The sequence below is a fragment of the Hyperolius riggenbachi genome, chromosome 1 (assembly GCF_040937935.1).
Source record: "Hyperolius riggenbachi isolate aHypRig1 chromosome 1, aHypRig1.pri, whole genome shotgun sequence".
NCBI lineage: Eukaryota > Metazoa > Chordata > Amphibia > Anura > Hyperoliidae > Hyperolius > Hyperolius riggenbachi.
Window position 1 is genome coordinate 609198878 of NC_090646.1, and position 21072 is coordinate 609219949.

Sequence of the window (21072 nt, forward strand, 5' to 3'; positions counted from 1 at the left end):
CGTGATGATATAAAAAAAATTAAAAATACTAATCCACTTACCTGGGGCTTCCTCCAGCCCGTGGCAGGCAGGACGTGCCCTCGACGCCGCTACGGAGGCTCCCCGTCATCTCCGGTGGCTCACCCGACCTGGCCAGGCCAGCTTCCAGGTCGGGCTTTCCTGCGCTCCAACATGCGTCTCACGCGTCATCAGAAGTCTTCCAGGCTGTACTGCGCAGGCGCAGAACTACTGCGCCTGCACAGTCTGGAGGACGTCCAGCGTGACCAAGTGAGACACATGTTGGAGCGCAGAAGAGCCCGACCTGGAAGCCAGCTTGGCCAGGTCGGGTGAGCCACCGGAGATGACGGGGAGCCTCCGGAGCGACGTCGAGGGCACGTCCTGTCTGCCACGGGCTGGAGGAAGCCCCAGGTAAGTGGATTCATATTTTTTGTTCTCCATGAACCCTCCCTTTAAAGGTAGCTGCATTATTAGGTGGCCCTTTGCTCTCTCCCAACAGTATTACGTAGGGATAAACATTTCGATTTGTACCATTGTTCCAAATGTTTCAGAACAAACTTGAAATTTAAACTAATGAACACTGCAGGGAAGGAGGGGGGATGGGGAGGTATAACTCGCCCTTGTAGCCATCTGTCTGTGTTGCCCTCCACGCTGTGTTTTAGCTCTCCAGTTTAAACCTCTTTCACAGCCAGAAACAACTGGAGGTCAGCTCACAGGTGGCAACAGGAGTTAGTTACCCCCCTTCTTCCCTGTCGTCTGTGTTGCGCATCTGTTTAATTTTCAGTTTCTGAAGCATTTAGATCGAAATACTCATCTCCCTAATGTTAGGTTGTTCCCTGGGGCAGCTGATGTGTACCCAGGTCTTGCCCCTCCCCTACCCCCCCCCCCCAAGCGAATAGTGCTCCCCTAGCGCCCTTTCAGAGTATTTGACTACTGCACTACCCAAGTCTGTGTCCTTCAGTCTTCATCCTCGCTGTCGACTCTTCTCAGTAACCCGGCAGCATGTACTGTACATATTCACGTAACATGCTGCCGGGTCACAGAGAAGAGGCAACAGGGCGATGAAGATGGAAGAGACATTACACTGATGATAGCGTGAGCTCCTCTGACGATAGTCAGTGACATGACTATATACTCTGTAAAGTGCTGCAGAAGATGTCAGTGCTGTATAAATACATAATAATAATATGGTAGGACTTTACACTATGACTATGGTAGGATTAGATTGTGAGCTCCTCTGAGGACAGTCAGTAACATGACTGTGTACTCTGTACAGTGCTGAAGAAGATGTCAGTGCGGTATAAATACATACTAATAATATGGTAGGACTTTACACTATGACTATGGTAGGATTAGATTGTGAGCTCCTCTGAGGACAGTCAGTAACATGACTGTGTACTCTGTACAGTGCTGAAGAAGATGTCAGTGCTGTATAAATACATAATAATAATATGGTAGGACTTTACACTATGACTATGGTAGGATTAGATTGTGAGCACCTCTGAGGAAAGTCAGTGACATGACTATGCACTCTGTAAAGTGCTGCAGAAGATGTCAGTGCTATATAAATACATAATAATAATAATAATATGGTAGGTCAGACATTATACTATGATTCTGGCAGGGATTAGATTGTGAGCTGCTCTGAGGACAGTCAGTGACACCACTATGCTATATACATACATAATAATAATATGGTAGGACATTAGACTATGACTATGGTAGGATTAGATTGTGAGCTACTCTGGAAACAGTCAGTGACATGACTATGTACTCTGTAAAGTGCTACAGAAGATGTGGAAATAATAAAAAATAATTCTAATTATAGTAATCATTTAGTGGTGTCAAAATACTGTAGCTTAATTTGCACTACTATTTTCTTTTTGTACTAAGGCAATAACAATGGATCGTTTTCTTATAAGATCTTCTGGCTCAAAAGATGGTTCTCATAATGATGTAGTCATAGAGAGTTCTGTGTCAGAAGATGAACCAGTTACTAGAAAAAAAAAGAGTGATAGTGAACATACAAGCATGTCACTACCGCCCAAAACACGGAAATATGATGACATGTACCTAGCTTATGGATTTACATCAAATAACAGTGTCCCACCTCAGCCTCTATGTGTGATATGTGGAGAAACCCTATCAAACCATTCTATGAAACCCTCCATGTTAAAAAGGCACCTTGTTACTAAACACCCTTCAGTGAAGGAAAAGCCAGTTGATTTCTTTAAGAGAAAACGGGATAGCATGACAAAGTCAAGTTCAGCTATGAAGTCTTACTCCACAACATCAAAACAAGCTCTCCAAGCCTCCTTTGACATTGCGCACATGGTGGCAAAAACAAAAAAACCTCACACTGTTGCAGAAAGTCTTATCATTCCCGCTGCGGTAAGAATAGCTGAAATCATGTTTGGAAAAGCTGAAGTTGACAAAATTAAGACCATTCCACATTCCAACGATACGATTTCCAGAAGAATTGAAGACATGGGAGACGACATCATTAAGCAGATATCTGAGAAGATAATCTTGCAAAAACAGTTTGCTTTACAGATAGACGAATCTACAGACATTTCCAATTCTGCTCAGTTAATGATATTTGTACGGTATATTGATGATGACAGTGAGAATGGAATACAAGAAGAAATATTTGGCTGTAAGGAACTTGATACAACAACAACTGGAGAGGAGATTTTTAATGCACTGAACAAGCACATTTTGGAAAAGGAACTGTCTTGGGAATGGTGTGTCTCTGTGTGCACGGATGGAGCAGCAGCCATGGTAGGCCGGAAGAGTGGACTTGTAAGCCGCCTTAAAGCTTTAAATCCTTCCATAAAGTGGAATCATTGCATTATTCATCGACAGGCTCTTGCGTCAAAACGACTGAGCAGAGAGCTAAGTTGCGTACTGGATGTTGCTGTGAAAATCGTCAACTTTATAAAGGCAAGAGCTTTAAATTCACGTCTTTTTCGTGCATTGTGTCGTGATATGGGAGCTGATCATATCACAGTTTTACTTCACACAGAGGTTCGATGGTTATCACGTGGGAGGCTTCTGAATCGACTGCTTGAATTAAGAAATGAAGTCACTGTTTTCCTAAGAAATATGAATAGTGATTTCTTAAGTTATTTTGAAGATGAGATGTGGCTTTGCAAACTTGCCTACCTAAGTGACATTTTTGACAAAATTAATGATTTGAACCTTCAACTACAGGGGTTTACTACCAACATTTTTATGCTGGAAGATAGAATCAAAGCCTTTAGGAAGAAAATTAAGTTTTGGAGAAGCAAAGTTGAAGCTGGAAATGTAACTTCTTTCCCACAGCTCATGGAATTCAGTGAAGAAAACTACATCTCTCCGACTGAGAATGTTAAAGAGATCATCAAAGAACATTTGACCAATCTGGAGTCACATTTTGAACATTACTTTCCAAGTGTTGAAGAGAATGATAGACAAAAACTTTGGATTCTTAATCCTTTTGATGAGAATGCCATTATGGAAGCTGGGGTTCCAGATGATGCAAAGGAAAAACTGTTTGAGCTTTCTTCAGACAGTACATTAAAACCAAGACAACAAGAGTGTCCAGAAAACATTACCGGATTTTGGCACAGGCTGAAGAGAGAATACCCACAGTTAAGAAAAATGGCTCTTGCTGAACTCCTCCCCTTTGCTTCAACATACTTATGTGAATCCAGCTTTTCACATCTCACAACTCTGAAAACTAAAATGAGAAACCGCCTGTCTCCAGAAAGCGACCTTATTGTGGGCATCAGTTCCCTGAATCCAAGATTTGAGAAATTAATTTCTGCCAAGAAAGCCCAGGTTTCTCACTAAAACTGGAATAAAAAACTAGTTTATTTTTTGACTGCATAATTTTCAAGTTCTGAAGTTGCTACTTGATTTTGCCACCATGCATTTTAATATGGTACAATTGTTTTTTGTTGTTGTTGTTTTTTGGGATTACTTAAAAATAGCACATGATCACACTTGCTATCATTGCAATTAAAGTTGACAGCTTCCTAAGTTGTCAGTTCAAATACTGTTTGCATGTTTAAATTTCATCAAAGTATATTGATCCGAATTCAGGGGGTACTCGGCTGGAACTGAATTGCGATAGGGGGTACTTGGGTCAAAAAAGTTGAGAAACACTGGTCTAGGGGTTAGGGATAAGTACAGGGAGGGCTTTGGGGTGGTTAGTTTTAGGCACCACCAGGGGGGGGGGGGGGTGGTCTTAGGTTTAGGCACCACCAGGGGGGTCTTAGGTTTAGGCACCACCAGGGGGTCTAGGGGTTAGGGATAGGTACAGGGAGGGTTCTGTGTGAGAGTAGGGTTAGGTATAGTTGTAGTACAATTTTAATTATACCAATCAACAGTTATTATGAATGTACGTATATTAATATCATTGTTATAAACAATATTGTGAAACAATATTTTCACATTTCATTATAATAATAAACGATAAATCAAGATTATCCATAACAATATATCATTATAATGTTTACACAAATATTACTGTTTACAAACGTAATTATAAGTTTCAGTTTAGAAACAGGGAAGATTAACGTTTTAAGAATTGTCGATTTCATACACATTATTTAATGATTTATAAATTCTTAAAACACTATTTGTAAACGAAATTCTACACAATATTTTTATAAACTATAATACTGATTATCGTTTACACCACGCGCCCTTTTTTCCCGACGCCCTTTTTTGATGTACGCCCTTTGGGTCCGCTGGTGGCTCTAGTAGGTGTACAATGGTGTCCCTGCCAAACTCGCGCACGTACCGGAGCCACCAACGGGACCACGCAGGGGACCCAGAGGACACTGAGGGACCTCGCGAGCTACAGTGGGCTGAAGGAAGCCCCAGGTAAGTCCAGATTTCATTTTTTAATCACTGCTCAGGGTCTCTTTAACCGAGAGCTGTATTAACAGCGCTGGAGATTTGGGCGCAGCCGGCGCCATCGTAGACCGTAATAGGCACTACAGCTATATTGGCACACAGTGAGTAACTTCTGCACTGTCAGAAGATAGAGCTGAGTTAGGGCTGGTGCACACCAAAACCCGCTAGCAGATCCGCAAAATGCTAGCAGATTTTGAAACGCTTTTTTTTATTTTTATGAGGCGTTTTGCTAGCGTTTTGCGGATTGCTGCTGCGGTTTTCAGTATAGTAGATTTCATATATTGTTACAGTAAAGCTGTTACTGAACAGCTTCTGTAACAAAAACGCCTGCAAAACCGCTCTGAAGTGCCGTTTTTCAGAGCGGTTTGCGTTTTTCCTATACTTAACATTGAGGCAGAAACGCATCCGCAATCCAAAAAATGCCTCACCCAGGCATTTTTCGTTTCTGCAAAACGCCTGCCGCTCTGGTGTGCACCACCCCATTGAGATACATTGACCAAGCAGATCCGCAGCCGCAAGCGGATCTGAAAACGCCCAAAAAGCCGCTCGGTGTGCACCAGCCCTTACTCTGTAATTCGGCCTCCAGCAATAGCTGGAAGCCGAATTACATAATTCCCCCACCATCTACGTGGACCTGGAGGGCGAATAGTTTTTAACGCCGCCGGGACTTGTGCAGCAGCAGGATAAGCCGTATATCGGCTGTATCCTGCACCCAAGTCTCCCGGCGGTGATTTTATATGTATGTCCCGTTAACACTATAATGCCCCTGTGTAGCATTGTTTAATGTTGTAATGTCTCCCCTATCTCATGTACAGCGCTGCGTAATATGTTAGCGCTACATAAATAAAGTCTAACAATAATAAATTGTGTACTGGGAGGAGACAGTCAACTAGTCAATGAAATGTTTGTCAAGTTTGCCTGGTATGGGGCCCATTCATTTCTGAAGGCAATGAAAGTCTATGGAGACTGTCATACTAAAGGACTGCTAAAGTGAGTAGAATATGGAGGCTGCCACATTTATTTCCTTTTAATCCATAACAGTTGCCTGGCAGCCCTGCAGGTCTATTTGGCTGCAGTAGTGTCTGCCAATTGCTGCTCATCCACCGCAAAGTCATCCATGCGTTACTGCATGATCTATGCCTACTGCACTGAATATGCAGTAAAGCAAGTCTAAGGAGGCAAATTAAGTGTACATGACGGAGCGCAGTGCCATGCTGCACACATGTGTGGACTGACGCCAATCCTGGCAATGACCTTCCTTTTCAGCAGGGAGTACACTGAACAGGAGCAGGCCTATGCATATGACCCGGTTGCCGCACTCTGTCGCAGGGTCATATGAAGCACGGATTTGTGCAGTGCAGTGATCCCATGGCAGGTTCTCCTTCCATGGAGCAAAGTCATGCAAATCCTCATGCAAGTCCACTTACAAAAACCATGCAGCAATCAATGCTGTCCCTACAGCTAAGTTAAAAGTTGGGATCTTTGTTACAAGAATAAAGTCCGTTGCATAGTCACATACACCGTGTAGAGGTAGCCCACTGTCGTATGTGCCCTAACTCTGGCCCTGTACCATGCATAGCACAAACATGCACACATTCAGCGCATCAAAACCTATCTAAGGAATAGGAGCACATATCCTTACCGTCCTCCCTGGGACAGATAGTGCATCTTACTAATCCTGCAAGGGAGCTGCTAGTACCTACATATTGAGCATGTGAACACACCAGCGAGCTTTGTGTGTGCTAAAATCACCAATAGGAGAAGAGGGAGGGCACTAGATAAAATCCTAGCCACAAAGGATCAAATACAATATAAGAAAAAACATGGAATCATGGCACAAGTATAAAAGCAGCCTGATATAGAATTTCTTTGAATATTTCACCTAGACCTGTGATACAAGATAAATAAGATCAGCAATACAACTGTAGAGACACGACGTAAAGTCAGCAGCATGCTCCCCATACATAAATCTACTCTATAATAATGTACCTTCAGTTCCGCAATAAATGTCACCCTGCTGCTAACTGCTGCTTACATACCAGCTGGTGATTTGCATTGGGAAGTCATTAATAACATCTATAAGACTTATCCTGTGGTCAGGAGTAACTTGTGACATCTACTGTCAAGAAATAATTTCCTAAAGTGTCATTTCAACGGAATTAAAAGGGAATATAATTTGTTCCTCTTATTATTATTATTATTATTATTATCATCCTTCAAGTTACCAGCAGCAAAACTTCAGAACAGTGTTGAGAATCTGTCTTTAGTCAAAATTTCAGATTTAAGCCTGGCATACACATCCAATTTTGATTGGACAATTTTCCCACCTACACAATCTGTTGACCACCATACTACATGGAGGTGGTAAAATTGTCCAGTCATTGACCAATATCAATTGGATGTGTGTCCCAAGCTTAAGCCTCATACACACATCCCAGGTGGTCAATAAAGACCACCTCTAGTGAGAATCCAGCATGTATACAGCAGAACCTGACCCCTCTCGGTCAGTGATCCGTTAGGATCACTGAGGCCCGGTTCACATCTGCATTTGCCAACGGAACCGGCTGTACGGTCCCGTGGTCCGTTCCTCTGAACCGGGGGTCCCGAAACTTTTTCGGTCAAGGGCCGGTTCAACATACTTCAGACTGCTGGGGGGCCGCGGCATACATAAAATGATATTGAAAAACATTACATTGAATCTAGGCATGGATTCCCTCCAATCATGCCCTGCGGAGAACTCCCAACAGCAGCCATTCAGTCATGCTGTGCCCAAAGAATGTATTTTTCCACCAGACAGTGAGGCATACCAAGGGGACCAAATGACTGCTGGAAGCCAGCGAATGACTGCTCGCTGGCTTCTACAGTATGTGAATAGGGGGTGCCAGCACTGCTATTCTATATGCAGGCAACTGATATTTAAAGGTACAGCAGGCCGCATCTATAAGTTATACATGTTCTGCTTGGGGAGCCAGTGAAAAAGCCTTGGCAGGCCGCATTTGGCCCGCGGGCCTTAGTTTGAGGACCACTGCTCCGAACCAGGGACAGATCAAGACCAAGTTGCGCCTGGGGCAAGGTCAGGTTTTGGCGCCTAAAGGTCAGGTTTTGGCACCTAAACTGCCATTAATTTTGCCGCCTTTTTAAGAATTCAACAAACTGCGCCTGGGGCAAGATACCCGCTTGCCCCCCCCCCCCCCCCCCCCTAGATCCGTCCCTGCTCTGAACGGACAAAAAAAATGCTGCAGGCCCTAATTTTCCCGACCGTTTTGCTCAGCGGAATGGAAACGGAAGGTTTTGCAGCTACATAGTAACAAATAGAAAACTGACAGTTTACAGCACACTGGCTGTAAAAACGGACAGTTTTTCCTGATCCTGACGGTTGGATCAGTACGACCGGCTCCGCAAAAAAAACGCTAATGTGAACCGGGCCTTAGGCCGACAGTATTATAGTCGCCACTTATTCTGCTGGCCTCGTGTTGTTACTCCTGTGCCAATCCGCCCCTATATAGCAACAGGACACATTGTTAGTGTGCAGAAAATAATGCGTCTGTATGGCCTCGGCCCCCGAAGGATTTCATACTGTACCCCAATGGGCGACATGCCTCATATGTGTACGAGGCTTAAAGCGGACCTGAACTCAAAACGTCCTCTCTGCTCTAAAAGATAAGCAACAGCATAATAACCTTCAGGGTAGGAGCACACATAACAGAACATGAAAGGTCGAGTTTTATGTCATGTGCTGTTTTTTAGAGCATTTTTGCTGCGTTTTACTGAGTTTTTGATAGTGTTTTTCAAGCGTTTGCATGCGTTTTAATGCATTTGCTTTTCGCATATACATAACGCATATGCAGTTTGTATGCGTTTTTCATGCGTTTTCAAATTGCACTTTATGCAAATCACTAGGAAGACAACAGGAAGCGGAAATACGTCACAAAACAATTTATTTTATAGAAACGCATATAACAACGCGTGTAAAACGGATGAAAAACACATACCATTGCGTTTCTATTGACTTTCATTATGTGCGTTTTTGCATATTATGCAACAAAACCAGCACGTTTAAAAACGCACGCATACAAAACGCATATGCGTTTTTCATATGCAATTTTTCTTGCAGCCCATAGACTCTTTCTCAAGGTGATAGTAGAATATTGGTAAATTTAGCGCTATTCTACTACTATCCGCCCTTTTTTATGTATACCTAAAGGTGGCCACATACAATACAACAAAATGATGCCATTTTTATGGCAATTCCATCAAAACAATAAGTCGTGCAGAAAAACTGAAAGCAGTATTTTTATGCATTCGAGAAATCTGATCGAATTTCCCGTTTTTTATACAAGTTGATCAGGAGTGGTGGAGTTTTCTGACCAATTTTTCTGAAAATTGAATGGTGTAGGCAGGGGCGTAACTAGAAATCACTGGGCAGCTCTGGGAAGCTTTGAATCCCCCCCGCTAGTATAGCCAGGTATAGTTGCGCCTAGTATAGCCAGGCATAGGTGCCCCCAGTATAGCCAGGCACAGGTGACCCCAGTATAGCCAGGCATAGATGACCCTAGTATAGGCAGGTATAGGTGCCCCCAGTATAGTCAGATATAGGTGCCCTCAGTATAGCTAGGCATAGATGCCCCCAGTATAGCCAGGCATAGATGCCCCCAGTATAGACAGGTATAGGTGCCCTCAGTATAGACAGGTATAGGTGCTCCCAGAATAGACAGGTATAGGTGTCTCCAGTATAGCTAAGTGTAGGTGCACCCAGTATAGCTAGCCAGGAGCGCATCGCATGAGGGGGGAACAATGGCCACACAGCGGCGGGGAGGGGGCCCCCCTCCCCTCTCTGGATCCCCCATCAGCGCTTCCCACTCCATTGTTAAGTTCAGCATGAAGCCGGCATTGAACCTCTTCCGTGTTTCATGCGAAGGTTATACTCTGAAGTGCTTGGCGCTACTTCCTGTTTATCAAGAAGTAGCGTCAGGTGCTTGAGATTATAACCACCGTGGCATGGAACGTGGAAGTGGACACTCGGGGGACAGCGTGGCAGGTAAAGTATTAATGCACGGGAACAAGGGAATGGCACATAAAACATTTGGGAGGGACAGTGGCCTGGGCGTTCAGTCGTGTTTGTCATTTGCAATTATCACGCACCATTACAGCTGCTCACCTGATTGGCCACAAGGGCCAATGAGATTTCCCAACGTATAATTGATACATTTGACCAATTCCAGCCAAATAGTCAATCGGACATTCTTGTGGCAGCACCGATTTTCATCCGATTGCACAATAATTGTCAAATTAGATGGTCAATTGACTGGCAAGTACCTGGATGTATGGCCACCCTTCAGCCTCTTTTACACTATACGTAAAAAAACTGCTGCTAGCAGTGCATTGTTAAAAAGCTTTGAGGCCTTGTTCACTTCGCGTTCCGTTCGCGTGGCCATTCGCGTTGGGCGTTTTTTGAGGCTTCTTTTTCCGATTCCCGGTGATTACCTGCGTGCTGCTTTTTTTTGTAAAATCGCTTTTCTAAGCAGTTTTGCCGAGCGATTGTGTTTTTTTACTTATTGACGTCAGTGAAGAAGTGAACTCTTTCAACCGGAAAAGAATAAATAGAATGCATTTTCTTAAAAACGCAATCGCTACTCGATTTTGTGAGCGTTTTGCGCTTCTCCTATACCTTCCTTTGAGGCGGAATCGCCTCCAGTGTGAACAGCCCTGAGAGCAACTGATATAGTGTAAAAGGGCCAGTTTATACAAGGACAGGTTAGTGTGAGGAAAGGAGACAGAAAAGTCAGCAGAATCACCGGTCCTCTGTACATTCCATCACTGCTGGGAAAAGTTAGCGAAGTCATTGCACAGCTCCGCTCTCCCCAGCGCCTCACCTGCTGCCAAGGTGCTCCAGCCCGCACAGACTTGTTGCTGGCCCCGCCCCCTGGGACCGCCCTCATTGGCTGGCTGCGGCGGATTCCCCAGGCAAGCTCAGCGGAGGGCGGAGCGGCGGCGGCGATGCAGAGGCAGAGGGGTGAATGGTCGCAGCTCCTCATGACATGACGTGCGCTGATACCGCTGGCCGGAGCCCCGGCTGTCCCGAGTGACCCGGGAGTGTGCGCTGCGGGGACTGGAGCCGACACGCTGTCACTGAGCACCGGGGCAGCCCGCAGCCATGGACGCCAAACTTTCCGGGAGCAGCGGGGACACGTCTGCCTCTTCCCTGGGCTCCTCCGGCTCACAGACCCTCTCTGAGGGGGGAATGACGGCGTCTCCCGGGGGCAGCAGCTCCGGACAGCAGGAGGAAGGGACAGGAGAGCACCGGAGAGGACAACAGAGCGCCGGGGAGCGGGACGAGGAGGATGAGGAGGTGAGACTATGTACTGCTGTCCACATGGACTGCTCAACCAATCATGTTCCTCTACTGCTACTACTACACCAGTCATGTCCCTTTATTGCTACTACTCCAGTCATATCCCTCTAATGCTACTACTACTCCAATCATGTCCCTCTATTGCTACTACTACTCCAGTCATGTCCCTCTATTGCTACTACTACTCCAGTCATGTCCCTCTATTGCTACTACTACTCCAGTCATGTCCCTCTATTGCTACTACTACTACTCCAGTCATGTCCCTCTATTGCTACTACTACTACTCCAATCATGTCCCTCTACTGCTACTACTACTCCAGTCATGTCCCTCTACTGCTACTACTACTACTCCAGTCATGTCCCTCTATTGCTGCTACTACTACTCCAGTCATGTCCCTCTATTGCTGCTACTACTACTCCAGTCATGTCCCTCTATTGCTGCTACTACTACTCCAGTCATGTCCCTCTATTGCTGCTACTACTACTCCAGTCATGTCCCTCTATTGCTACTACTACTCCAGTCATGTCCCTCTATTGCTACTACTACTCCAGTCATGTCCCTCTATTGCTACTACTACTCCAGTCATGTCCCTCTATTGCTACTACTACTCCAGTCATGTCCCTCTATTGCTACTACTACTCCAGTCATGTCCATCAATTGCTGCTACTACTCCAATCATGTCCCTCTATTGCTACTACTACTTCAATCATGTCCCTCTATTGCTACTCCTACTCCAATCATGTCCCTCTATTGCTACTCCAATCATGTCCCTCTATTGCTACTCCTACTCCAATCATGTCCCTCTATTGCTACTCCTACTCCAATCATGTCCCTCTATTGCTACTCCTACTCCAATCATGTCCCTCTATTGCTACTCCTACTCCAATCATGTCCCTCTATTGCTACTACTCCTCCAATCATGTCCCTCTATTGCTACTCCTACTCCAATCATGTCCCTCTATTGCTACTACTCCTCCAATCATGTCCCTCTATTGCTACTACTCCTCCAATCATGTCCCTCTATTGCTACTACTCCTCCAATCATGTCCCTCTATTGCTACTCCTCCTCCTCCAATCATGTCCCTCTACTGCTACTACTACTCCAATCATGTCACTCTACTGCTACTACTACTCCAATCATGTCACTCTACTGCTACTACTACTCCAGTCATGTCCCTATATTGCTACTACTACTCAAATCATGTCCCTCTATTGCTACTACTACTACTACTACAATCATGTCCCTCTATTGCTACTACTACTACTCCAGTCATGTCCCTCTATTGCTACTACTACTACTACTCCAGTCATGTCCCTCTATTGCTACTACTACTCCAGTCATGTCCCTCTATTGCTACTACTACTCCAATCATGTCCCTCTATTGCTACTACTACTACTCCAGTCATGTCCCTCTATTGCTGCTACTACTCCTCCAATCATGTCCCTCTATTGCTACTACTCCTCCAATCATGTCCCTCTATTGCTACTCCTCCTCCAATCATGTCCCTCTATTGCTACTACTCCTCCAATCATGTCCCTCTACTGCTACTACTACTCCAGTCATGTCCCTCTATTGCTACTACTACTCCAGTCATGTCCCTCTATTGCTACTACTACTCCAGTCATGTCCCTCTATTGCTACTACTACTTCAATCATGTCCCTCTATTGCTGCTACTACTACTACTCCAGTCATGTCCCTCTATTGCTACTACTACTACTCCAGTCATGTCCCTCTATTGCTACTACTACTACTCCAGTCATGTCCCTCTATTGCTACTACTACTACTACTCCAATCATGTCCCTCTATTGCTACTACTACTACTCCAGTCATGTCCCTCTATTGCTACTACTACTTCAGTCATGTCCCTCTATTGCTACTACTACTTCAGTCATGTCCCTCTACTGCTACTACTACTTGTCATGTCCCTCTACTGCTACTACTACTTCAGTCATGTCCCTCTACTGCTACTACTACTCAAATCATGTCCCTCTATTGCTACTACTACAATCATGTCCCTCTACTGCTACTACTACTCCAGTCATGTCCCTCTACTGCTACTACTACTCAAATCATGTCCCTCTATTGCTACTACTACAATCATGTCCCTCTATTGCTGCTACTACTACTACAATCATGTCCCTCTACTGCTACTACTGCTTCAGTCATGTCCCTCTACTGCTACTACTGCTTCAGTCATGTCCCTCTACTGCTACTACTACTTCAGTCATGTCCCTCTACTGCTACTACTACTTCAGTCATGTCCCTCTACTGCTACTACTACTTCAGTCATGTCCCTCTACTGCTACTACTACTTCAGTCATGTCCCTCTACTGCTACTACTACTTCAGTCATGTCCCTCTACTGCTACTACTACTTCAGTCATGTCCCTCTACTGCTACTACTACTTCAGTCATGTCCCTCTACTGCTACTACTACTTCAGTCATGTCCCTCTACTGCTACTACTACTTCAGTCATGTCCCTCTACTGCTACTACTACTTCAGTCATGTCCCTCTACTGCTACTACTACTTCAGTCATGTCCCTCTACTGCTACTACTACTTCAGTCATGTCCCTCTACTGCTACTACTACTTCAGTCATGTCCCTCTACTGCTACTACTACTTCAGTCATGTCCCTCTACTGCTACTACTACTTCAGTCATGTCCCTCTACTGCTACTACTACTTCAGTCATGTCCCTCTACTGCTACTACTACTTCAGTCATGTCCCTCTACTGCTACTACTACTTCAGTCATGTCCCTCTACTGCTACTACTACTTCAGTCATGTCCCTCTACTGCTACTTCAGTCATGTCCCTCTACTGCTACTCCAGTCATGTCCCTCTACTGCTACTACTACTCCAGTCATGTCCCTCTACTGCTACTACTACTCCAGTCATGTCCCTCTACTGCTACTACTACTCCAGTCATGTCCCTCTACTGCTACTACTACTCCAGTCATGTCCCTCTACTGCTACTACTACTCCAGTCATGTCCCTCTACTGCTACTACTACTCCAGTCATGTCCCTCTACTGCTACTACTACTCCAGTCATGTCCCTCTACTGCTACTACTACTCCAGTCATGTCCCTCTACTGCTACTACTACTCCAGTCATGTCCCTCTACTGCTACTACTACTCCAGTCATGTCCCTCTACTGCTACTACTACTCCAGTCATGTCCCTCTACTGCTACTACTACTCCAGTCATGTCCCTCTATTGCTACTACTACTCCAGTCATGTCCCTCTATTGCTACTACTACTCCAGTCATGTCACTCTATTGCTACTACTACTTCAGTCATGTCACTCTATTGCTACTACTACTTCAGTCATGTCCCTCCATTGCTACTACTACTACCACCACTCATGTCCCTCCATTGCTACTACTACCACCACTCATGTCCCTCCATTGCTACTACTACCACTCCAATCATGTCCTCTACTGCTACTACTTATCTAATTATGTCCCTCTATTGCTACTACTACTACTACTACTACTACTACTACTACTACTACTACTACTACAATCATGTTGATCAACTTCTGCTACTACTCATCTAATCATGTCCCTCTATTGCCACTACTACTCCAATCATGTTTCTCTACTGCTGCTACTACTTAACTAATCATGTCCCTCTATTGCTACTACTACTCCAATCATGTTGCTTCTACACATACCTAAACTGTTCCCTACCACTCATATTTACATAGACTCACTCAAGTTGTCCCCTACCACTTATCCACTATGTCCCTCTACTACTACTTATCCAGTCATATCCCTCTACTCAGTGGCATGCCTAGGGAATTTGACACCCAGTGATTATTTACAAACAACTAACATTCCCCCCCCCCCAACCAACCAACCATTTTTTTTGGATGGGAGAGTTGACGGGTTGGGGCGCCGAGTTTGTTGCTGCACATTTTTGGGGGAAAGGAGTTGTCAGGATGGGGACGAAGTTAGGCATTATGAAACTCTGTACACTATACAGTGCTGCAGAAGATGTCAGTGCTATATAAATACACACAATTATAACATGGTAAGACATTAGACTATGACTATGGTGAGATTAGGTTGTGAGCTCCTCTGAGGGCAGTTAGAAAACAGTGACATATGAAAGGGGGGGGGGGGTAAAGAGGTAGAGGCACAAGACATAGAGCCTGGTGAGAGAGAGGAAATGGCAGGAAGCACTGCAGTTTGGCAGGGACATGCTGTTCAAAGGAGCCACTGAAAAGAGGAAAGGGTCATGAGGGAAGACTACAGGGTGGGAGGGGGGAGCTGGGAAAAGAGATAAGATTACCTGCAATCAAACTAATCTACATTTTCTGGAGCTTGCTTCTCTGCTCCCTACAGAAGTCTGCTGTCAGCACCTGTATCACTGGCTTCTGTAACAGCAGACTGCCCTGCATTATTAATTACTCTGATCAGGATAAATAATCAATAGTCCAGGGCACTCTGGTATTACAGCAGCCAGTGCACATGGCTACTAATGACAGGCAACTTCTGAAGCACTTAACACATCCTGCCACCTCTTCCTACTAATTTCCCATCTGCAGCACAGCAATCACTCTCTCTACCCACCCTGCTACTCTGCACATATACTCACTGCAGGCTGTGTGTAGCGAGCGAAGGAGACACATTCCCCACGGGACAGGAAGGGGTGCTACATCTACTGCAGGAAGTAGTACAGTCCCATGCACTGTCTGCTGCTATTTTCCCGAATGAACTATGAAAAAAGGTCCTAGGTTGAAGAACACTGAGCACCACAGCGGCACCCTTAGCCATGGCTACACCTGGGGCTGTGAGCACCTGCAGCCCTGTGGTAGGTACGCCACTGCCTCTACTACCACTACTACTCATCCAATCCTGTCCCTCTTTTGCTACTACCACCATTACTACTACTCATCCAATCAGGTCCCTCTACTCCTACTACTCATCCAATCATGTCCCTCTTACTCATCCACTCATGTCCCTCTACTACTGTACTCCAATCATGTTACTTCTACATATACCCAAACAGCCCCTTCCTGCTCATCCAGTCATGTGCTATTTCTACATATACTTAAATTGTCCCCTACCACTTATCCACTCGTGTCCCTCTACTACTTCTCCAATCATGTTACTTCTACATATGCCCAACCTGTCCCCTACCACTTGGCCATGAACGTTTTATGCAAATTGTGAGTTGGGAGCATTCGCATCTCGATGAACATCTCTCCTGGGTGTCCCCCTACCGCTGCTGGTTTGGTATGGGCCCCTAACAGTTCTTCTTGTTGTGTCCATGACCATCACTGGTAAAAGTCTGATTTGGTCAAATAGTAGTGATTGGCTATTTGTAAACTCAAGCTGTATTAGATTTCAGCATAAAGGTGACGAATAATCTGTCAAACTGCTAGTTTTAAATTACTTGATGCAGTACCTTGTTATGTGGTCAGCAATCCCCAGCTGCTCCACACGCTTGATGGAAACTGGCCTATATGCTGACTACACTTTTGATTGGCAAATGTAAGCCTACTTTAGGGGACCCAGCAGGTAACCTCATAGGGGCATCCTTTTACAGCACAAAGCGTTTTGATTCACCAAATGGTGTAAGCGTAGTTTACTGCAACCTATTGGAACCCTAGAAAATTGAGAGCATGCTTTCAACCCAATCACATTAGTGGAATTTCCCTGTGAGGTTTCCTGCTGGGTCCCCTAAAGAAGACTAGCGCTAATGTCCAAAATCAAATTGACATGTTGGTATGGACGGATCCCCAGCACATTCACTCAGTGATTAAATCAGCTGGTTAAATTTATGTGTATGGCCAGCTTTATTTGATTGGTATTCACAAACCCAGCGATACGCCAATATGCCTTTACGTGCCTGGGGGCGGGCCATCTGAACGTTCTAAAATGCAACTCTAGCAGCGATTCCCTTCTGAAAACCATGGGATCATGGTGGCAGGCAGGTGCAGAAACAACTGCAGCAAAATCTGAGGCAAGTGCTAGGAGCAACCAATCAGATTTCATCACCTGCCTGAAGGAGGGCTTCCAGTAGGATATCCTAGGTTACTGCTCAATCCCACCCTAGTATTGTTTTATCCTGTCTCTGTCTGGTCAGCCCCTCTTGTCATGTTTATATCTGCTGGAAGACTTCAAGCAAACCTGAAGCGAAAGAAAACCCCCTAGATTAGTTGTATATGTAGTACAGATAATGAATAGAACATCAGTAGCAAAGAAAAGTCTCCTATATATATTCATTTGCAGTTATATAGGGGTTTTTTTGTGTTTAAGATTGCGTCATATTGTCACAGTAACCACATTCTGTCTTTTAAAGAAAATCCTAGAGAAGCAATATCAAAAGCTTTATACATACCTGGGACTTTCTCCAGCCCCATCCACACGGATCTCTCCCATGCTGCCGTTCTCAGTCTTCTGTAACAGGTCCTGTAACTTCTGCCTGTCGTGGCCAGCCTGCGCAAGCGCAGTGAGCTCTTTCCGGTGGAAACAAATACTGCGCAGCACTATTCTGCGCCGGAGAGAGCGCACTGCGCTTGTGCAGACTGACTGAAGTTATACGACCCGGTACAGAAGACGGAGAAGACTGAGGACGGCGGCTTGGGAGCAGTCAGTGCGGATGGGGCTGGAGGAAGCCCCAGGTATGTATAAATCTCTTGATATTATTTCACTTTAAGCTATACACTTTAAAGAGAACCCGAGGCGGGGATCGTACAAAGAAATCTATACACAGAGGCTGGGTCTGGCTACAGTGCCCAGCCTCTGTTGCTAGCTGAATCCCCCCTAAGTGCCCCCTGCGCTCCACTCTCCCCCCTAAATCACGGCTGCGCTCTCGGGCTGTGTTTACCTCCCTAATGTCACTCACGCCGCTTCCCCCGCCTCCTGCAGAGCGCCGGTCCCCGCCCTCGTCCCTTCCCTCCAATCAGCGGCGAGGGAAGGGACGTGGGCGGGGACCGGCGCTCTGCAGGAGGCGTGGGAGCGGCGTGAGTGACACTAGTGAGGTAAATACTGCCCGCTGCGTGTCGCCAGCACGGCTGTAATTTATAGGGGAAAGCGGAGCGCAGGGGGACTTAGCGGGGATTCAACTAGCAACAGAGGCTGGGCACTATAGCCAGACCCAGCCTCTGTGTATAGATTTCTTTGTACGATCCCCACCTCGGGTTCTCTTTAAGCTATAAAAGCAGAAATAATGACCTTTTGAACTTTCCTGCAGTAAAGCCCTATCTCAAGCTGTCTCTCTCTTTCTTGGTTCTTTAACCTTCCTGGCGGTAAGCCCGAGCTGAGCTCGGGCTATGCCGCCGGAAGGCACCGCTCAGGCCCCGCTGGGCCGATTTGCATAATTTTTTTTTTCGCTGCACGCAGCTAGCACTTTGCTAGCTGCGTGCAGTTCCCGATTCCTGCCGATCCGCCGCTATCCGTCGCGCCGCAGCCGCCCCCCCCCCCCCGACTCTGTGCGCTGCCTGACCAATCAGTGCCAGGCAGCTCTATGGGGTGGATCGGAATCCCCTTTGACGTCACGACGTCGATGACTTCATCCCGCCCCCATCACCATGGCGACGGGGGAAGCCCTCCAGGAGATCCCGTTCTTGGAACGGGATCTCCTGATCGCCGATCGCCGGAGGCGATCGGAGGGGCTGGGGGGATGCCGCTGAGCAGCGGCTATCATGTAGCGAGACTTTGTCTCGCTACATGAAAAAACAAAAAAAACAAAAAAAAAAAAGATTTGCTGCCCCCTGGCGGATTTTTAGCAAACCGCCAGGAGGGTTAAAGAGATTCTGTAGCGAGTCTAAATTCTCTTAACTTATTCATTTGAGTAGCCATAATCCCTGCTAAACCACCGCTATCCAGCGGCAAAACGAGGGGTTTGTACCCCCCAAATCCCCTCTCCTGTGTCCGGGGAGCGCTTCCTGCTTGAGGCAGAGTCAGTGGCTGTAGCTCTGCCTCTCAGCACGTCAATCCTAGCTGAACACCGCCTCTTCTCGACCCTCTGTCTTCCTTCACAGAGAGGGCCGGGGAGAGGCTGAGATCCGCGGCTGATTGACGCGCATGGAGGCAGAGCTGCAGCCGTAAGCTCTGCCTCCATGAACAGCAAAATCCACGACCAAGAAAGTCGTGGATCTTGCAGAGGGGGTTTGGGGGGTGTAAACCCCTCGTTTTGCCGCGGGATAGAGGCTGTTTAGCAGGGATTATGGTTACTCAAATGAATATGTTAATAAAGAGAATTTAGACTCGCTTCAGTCTCTTTAAGTGCTTCAGAAAACAGGACTGTACTCGACCAAGTTGGGTCAAATAGCTCAGAGAAGCTCTTTTGCATAGATAAGTGGAATTTTTTTTAACTCTTACGATACTGGAAACCAATGTGAGACTTTTCTTTGCTGCTAACGTTTTATTTCTCAGCTGTACTCCACATACAATTCATTATCTCATAAGTTTATTTTCACTTCAAGGTTGCTTTCAGTGTTGACACCTTTACCATTGGTTCATGCAGGGTTCATGCTTATGTCGATGGCATGTGGTTTTTCCTCATGCAAATTTGCATTAGAAGTGAGAGCCCATATTAACCAACGCATGCAGGAAAAAAAAAAGCTCTGCATTTATCCATGCATCGTGTGCATACTACCTCCCTTGCAGTCATTGCATTTCTCCTCTAACCGCATGAGTTGCAGCAGGGAATAGGACAAGCGCATCGCCCCGTTCCCTTAGGTACTTTGACTGAAACTCTTGGTGATCTATTGACCCCAACATGTCAAATATGATTTGGGGCATTTTTCATTCAAAAGGGTGGTTGGGTATGTGGGGCAATTGTGGTGTCTCACTTCTCTTTGCTAGCTTCACTCTGCAATCTGAATGAAAACTCATAACCTTAGACTTGTGCTGTAATAGCTGTGGTAAGTGGGTATTGAAGGGCACACATGCTGCAGGGGAAGTTAATGGCATCTGCCAAGATCTGAGAGATGAGTTTCAGGGGGGGCTGACCCTTTAAGTGGCTCATATCACTGCCCAGCACACTGTTTCTGCATTCATGAGCAGGAGCTGAGCTGCGTGTGTGCCTGGCATTGCAATGTACATGTCATGCATACGCTGGAGCGGTGTATGGTGATGATACAATCCTCTTCAGGCTACTGCTGATGAGCTGATACAGGAAAAACACTGATGCTCTACTGATTTAGGCTGCTGCTGCCGCAAATGGTCATCTTAATACCCTGAGCCATTAGAATTGCAGATTTTTATCTGAGGATCTCTGCTTCTTTCATCCTGTGAATCTGGGATGAGAGAGGAATGCTGAGGCATGCAGAACCTATGGAAATTTTACAGTGTCATGTCTTAAGAACATCAAGAGCTCATTAGTCTACCTCAGGTAACTACTTTTTTTTTTTTATTTACAAGGCATTGACTGGGAATTATCCTTACCTCATGTCTGCCGGGATCAGCTGTTGGTGTAATCATGTTAGGCATGTGGTGTTATTTTGACCATGATGATGTGTGAGTTGCGGGGAGTTTGGGTCATTGATCTGCGAGTTATTCTGTGGGGGGTGCTTCGCTGTGTTGTAAATGTGCAGTAGAATCTGGGCTCTGGTGACCTCAGGTGAGAATGCCTTGTATTCGGTGACTTTGATAAATGCCTTTGTCACAGCCAGTAAACGTGCTGGGTGATGTAGTAATGGCTTAGCGCGCCTCTCTGTGCACAAGTCTCAAGTGCAATCTGTGACCTTTATAAAGCCAATTGTTGCAGGAACATAAATTCATCTGCAAAATATTAATTTATCGCTTCAATAAATGTCAATAGGAAAAGTTTCTTTTATACTTTGCAGAACTTGG

General features: G+C 45.7%; 2 protein-coding genes across 3 annotated transcripts in view; both read left to right on the forward strand.

Annotated features, from left to right (window-relative positions):
• Window positions 1-1899: 1899 nt before the first annotated feature.
• On the forward strand, window positions 1900-3831 carry LOC137542272 (zinc finger MYM-type protein 6-like). The gene has a single exon (XM_068264105.1). The coding sequence runs from the start codon at window positions 1900-1902 to the stop codon at window positions 3829-3831; it is 1932 nt and encodes a 643-aa protein (XP_068120206.1).
• A 7066-nt stretch (window positions 3832-10897) lies between these two features.
• MAST4 (microtubule associated serine/threonine kinase family member 4) overlaps window positions 10898-21072 on the forward strand; it is a 690505-nt gene continuing 680330 nt past the window's right edge. For both annotated transcript variants that reach the window (XM_068249995.1, XM_068250005.1), the window contains exon 1: window positions 10898-11251. In XM_068249995.1, the coding sequence (XP_068106096.1) occupies window positions 11057-11251 (195 nt within the window). In that variant the 5' untranslated portion in view covers window positions 10898-11056. The remainder of the gene's footprint in view (window positions 11252-21072) is intronic.

What these genes read in the sequence shown, in the direction of transcription:
- LOC137542272 (XM_068264105.1), top strand. Translation starts at nt 1,900, where the DNA reads ATGGATCGTTTTCTTATAAGATCTTCTGGCTCAAAAGATGGTTCTCAT.